The 5,139-nt window shown below is 47.3% G+C and overlaps 1 protein-coding gene across 1 annotated transcript; it reads left to right on the forward strand.

The window, feature by feature from the left end:
* Window positions 1-335: 335 nt before the first annotated feature.
* Window positions 336-4,918, forward strand: peak3 (PEAK family member 3). Its single transcript, XM_042112011.1, has 4 exons — window positions 336-1,220; window positions 1,592-1,767; window positions 2,378-2,919; window positions 3,504-4,918. The coding sequence occupies exons 1-4, from the start codon at window positions 1,159-1,161 to the stop codon at window positions 4,563-4,565; spliced, it is 1,842 nt and encodes a 613-aa protein (XP_041967945.1). The 5' UTR covers window positions 336-1,158; the 3' UTR covers window positions 4,566-4,918.
* Window positions 4,919-5,139: the final 221 nt, after the last annotated feature.

Below are 5,139 nucleotides of genomic sequence, written 5' to 3' on the forward strand. Positions count from 1 at the left end.
TCTTAAAGATGGGTTCTGTAGCTGTGAGTGAGAAATCTGTTGAGAACAAGGCAGACATTTAAGCTCTTGCCAGACATTACTTAATGCTTTTGTCAATTATAACATTTCAGTTTCCTCTTATCATTTTGTTAGAAGCAAGCAAAAATAATATGAGTCATTTGAGACCCATTTCAGCCCATTCATTTTACCAAGGTAACTATTTGAACATGCTGTACACATTCTGCAATTCTCTCTCATTCAACCACAGCCAGTGTGGTCTCACAGTCACACACATGCACACATACACACCCACACACACCCACACACACACACACACACACACACACACCCACTTCCCACCAGTTGTCACGCCCTTCCAGTGAAACACATCAGCATGAGACACCACGGCAACACCAACAGACAGGAAGAGATAGCACCAAAAACCACTCCAAACTCACACATGGTTTCCTCTCTGTGACTTGCCAAATGCTTATCTCACAAACAAAAGGAAGGCACTTCTCTTGAAGTACTACCATGTTCTGTGTTAAAGTAAAGTGTTTGTAGACATAGCATAGCCAAGTCTTCAGGACTTTCTGCTTGAAGGGCCCCAGACAGCAGGCATAGGTAAGGACCTGTGCAGCATGCTAAAATAAGATCAGAGAAGTCCCGGTTTGTGTTGTTTTGTGGAATCCCCTGCTCTGAACTGTTACTTCTTGGGAAATACTACCTAAGCAGAAGCAGGGCATTTGCAGCATGGTGACTAGACTTGCAGAAGTCCCGTCTGATTGCACCCTGTGAAAGCAGGAGAATGATGAGATGTAGTATGCTGTAGTTGCTGTGGGTCTTTGGTTGTTCCTCATTTTGGAGTTGAGGTCAGTGTACAGTGTAGATATGCCCCCACACTCACTCAGCACACGCGCTCAGGCGCATGCATGCACACACACAAACACATACGCACACTCAGAGAGTCGCACACACTCGGGTTCCTGTACAAGACGCAGACTTCGGAAGACCACAAGAGAAGATTAAAGAGAGAGAAAGTAAAATCAACTGTAGGAAGGACAGCAGGAACTTGCAGTTGCAGGGGGCAGAGGACACGACCGGCTCAAGTACCGTCGGCGAGCGACAGCCAGCCTACCAATAAGCCAGCCAGTCATCCATCTGTCCATCCCTCCCGCCATGGACTCCTTTTCGAGCAGAGCAGAGGACCTGCCACCCGCCCTGCCAGCCAAACAACGCAGGTAAGACCTGTCAGAACAAGGTCCTCGCTTCGACCTGCTTTTTCAGCACTGGCACCCAATGCCTGCAGATCTCACCACATCAAAGAGATCGACAGAAGGGCAAGTCCTGAGCTGCAGAGGCTGGCACAAATGTGAGATTGTCCCAGAGAGGCGTCTGAAAGTGTTTGTTTTTTGCCATTTAGATGATAAGGATTCCTTGATTAATCACATCCTTAGGTGTGAGACGAATGTGTATTCACTTGTTCAGTTAGTAGTGTGTTCTCTCTGGAATTGTCAGTAAAGTGAGAGCCTTGAATTCACAGTAGACCTCTTTGAAGCACTGAAAGAGTTCATCTGTATGTGTGTGTGTGTGTGTGTGTGTGTGTGTTTAGGAGTCTGTACTCTCGAAGCTCCAGCACCAGCTCTGTTGACCGGAAGTCCAGAGCAAGCTCCATGGTCCTCCCCTCTCCGTTGCCCTCTCCTGACTTGACCCCCGGCTCATTCTCTGTCCCCACCTCGCCTTGCTGTGACTGCTTCGCACCGCAGTGCCCCATACACCACCGCTATGGTGAGTAAAGACGAAACCAGTGCGTATCATGACACAGTAGTAATGTCGTTGATAAGCAATTGAACATGTTATTTTTTCAGAGCAGTCTCTCAGTGTGTTGGCACTGCAAAGTATAACTTTCCAAAAAAGGGATGGCTGTGTTCTTTTGACATGCTTTTTTTTAACGCCTTTGTGGCAAGCACTCCCCTTCCTCCTTTTCCGTGGGAAAGGAATCAAGGGAAGTGACACCTGAAACCACACCTTGACAATACTAGCAGGCCAACCACATCGAGACAAGCTTGTTACAAATCACCGCCATACGAATATGGCTACTTAGCGCTAGCACACGACACCTGGACTGAGACACATAGGCTATGTGATTGAGGCCAAGACCAGACATGTTCTAGGTCATGTGAAAATAGCTTGTTTGTATATTTTCTTTTTTTTTTAGCCACTAACACTCTTTTTCTTTTAGCCACTAACTAATATACGATTAGCGATAACAGCGATAGCTTAGGACTACTTGAAGAAACTCAAATGTTGTAAGAAAGATATTGTGATTTCTCAGAAATGATGATTTTGTTCTTATTCTTGTCTTCTTCATTGTGTGTGTATCTTTTTTCTACTGTAGAACATTCTGATTGCCACCAGGAGAGATATTTCTCAGAGAATACCCCTCCCCCTGTTCCCAAAAAGAGACTGGCCCGCACCATGTCCCTGCCAGAAGAGTTCCCTGGCTCTTCTTACACCCGTCCCACCCTTCTGCCTCAGTTCAACCCTCTATCCAGGTTGTCCCCTCTCGAGGACGCAGTGTTTGACCCAGGCTGCAGTGCCGAAGAGGAGGCTCCTGAGGAACAGCTGGACGTCGCGTCTCCACCCCAACTCCCTCAGCTAGGTTTTGACACTCCAGATGAGCAGCTACCCTGCTTCTTCTCGAACCTTGGCGACCAGGCGCAGGTGTCTGAGAAGCTCCAACAGCGCCTCCTGCTTTTCCTGCGGAGTACTGTGGAAAAAATAGAGAAGGGGGTCGGGATAGCGGATGCCAGCCTGGGGCAGATCCAGCCCCAGGACCTCTTGCTGTGCCAGGATGACCTGTTCTTGCATGCCCAGGACGGCGTATGGCACTACAGAGTGAGATGCCCCAATCTGCATGAACAGGAGTTTGATATCAAGGTGAGTAGACCAGATTTCAATTGAAGTTTTGACATGGGACATTGCTAATTTGTGCGCATAATATGTCAGAAATAGCTTATTGTCTCATCAAATCACAGTCACAGCTTAAAGGCAAATGTGACACTATATACATAGACCATAACACTTCAGTCACTTCCTCTGCGTGTGAGCATTTTGAGGCGTTCTGCTAGTTCTATCTGAGATCAAGTTGGCAAGCTTTACAGCTCTGCAGAGGTAATAACAGTAAGCTGTGATGCTTATCATTTGGAAAGAGATTCTCATGCTTTAGATGAAAACCACACGCAAGCACATTCTCCCATATAAGGAAGGCCTCTGACTACACTATCTGTCATACAAAGCCACTTCCTGCAAGCTGGCAACAGGTGTTGAGAAATCTAACTGTCACTCTGCAAACACATTAATACAGTCACAAGCTACATTTCCAACACCACCACAGTGCATGTTATCATTTGAAAATCATAAGAAAAAATGACCAGAAACTACAATGGGGAGATTATAGATTTTGGTATATCAGAAACACTGATGTTCTGCCCTAATGACCCACCTCTAACTCTCCATTTCAGGTGAGCACAGCATCACCTTTACCTCAGCATCCCCATGCCAATGTTCAACAGGTGGTAAGTCATTTCCCAGGTGGTCCAGTTACAGACCTACTCCTGGCACCAGAGAGGGAAAGAGGAACTTTGTCCCCAAATTGGCCACAAGGTGGCAGCAGTCAGGCAGAAATGCAGAGAGAGCCTTCAGTCCTGTCTCTGCTCAAACAGGATTACCATGTCACGGTCAGCAGAGACGTGCCTCAGGGCGACCTGGAGGGGTTTGTGCTGGAGGGGAGAGCTCTCCACAGCAGTCACCCTGAGGTGTACCACAGGCGGCTAGTCCTCCTGCTGCTTCAGGTGAGCCAGGCTCTCCTGCACCTTATGACACACGGTATTCAGGTGGCTGACCTGGACCCACCTAGCATCCGTCTGTCCTGGGCAGAAAATGATGGTGGCATTGAGAAGCTGAAGAGGAGGGAGACTGGGGAGTCACAGGAGAGTAATGAAGGAATGAACAAAAGAAGGAACAACTGTGAGAGGAAGGACACAGCGGAAAAGCAGGAAGATAAGCATTTGGGGAACCTTGAGAACCTCTGGATGAAGCGGGGGACCCCTCGAGTAGTGTTGACCTTATGCCCTTCTACAACCAATTCATCTCAGCCAGTCACCTCACACCAGATTAAGCTGGGCCGGCTGCTTCAACACTGTCTGCACCTCCCAGATGCCCACAGGAGCTGCACACTACCAGACTCTCCCTACTCTGAGGGCCTCATGTGCCTCCTCTCCCAGCTCCTGATTCCGGAGAACCAGCTGCAAATGACCGACACAGCCCCCTTCCTCCAGGCTCTTCTCTGGGGCCCACGGGCCTCTCTCTTCCAGCACAGCCTCCCCAACCCCACCACTGTCCACAACTGGCTGCTGGTCAAACGCTCCCTCCTGCTTCTCAAGCTGGCCGAGAGAGGTCTGTTCTCAGATCAGTCTTCTGTGGACTGGGAGGCTTACCTCTGCCTTCAATACTTCAGCCTCACTGATGCCCATACTGTGCTTAATGCCACTGCGAAGCTGGGCCTCCACCACACAGAGATATGAGACTGGCTGGCTGGGTTTGATGCTACTGGGGCTGCTGTTGTGATAAATGCCATTGCTAGGGCTCTTCCACTGATCTCCTCTCTGAATGTAACAAAGTTACAGATAAGCTTTTCGTGGAAGGAGCTTGCAGGATATGAAATGTCATAAGAATGCTACAAAACCGAGTAAATAAGTAAACTAAGGCCATGTTGGTTGTTCATTTAGTTTTCTTTTTAACCTTCTTCTGAGTTTGAAGAATCATGCGCTACAGTTGCTACATTCAATTATTAATAACTGCCCCTGACACACAGATAAGTGCTCTGGTTCAGTATTTTCATCTTCCTCAAACAGCAATGAAAGAAATCTGTCCCTGCTGTCTACTCTTATTACTTACCAGATGAACTGGCAAGTTATATATTCATCACAGATGCCATTTAGATTTTTTCTCAAAATTGATGGTTGACCTAAAAAAAGGGCCTTTCTATTTAGAACTAAAGTTATTGTCAATGGCCCACATTTTTTCTTTTTTTAAATCAACATAAATGAATCATTAGCATGAAAGTCTGATGTTGCCTTTCCATAAATCTCACATACT

This window comes from Alosa sapidissima, chromosome 12, assembly GCF_018492685.1.
Source record: "Alosa sapidissima isolate fAloSap1 chromosome 12, fAloSap1.pri, whole genome shotgun sequence".
NCBI lineage: Eukaryota > Metazoa > Chordata > Actinopteri > Clupeiformes > Clupeidae > Alosa > Alosa sapidissima.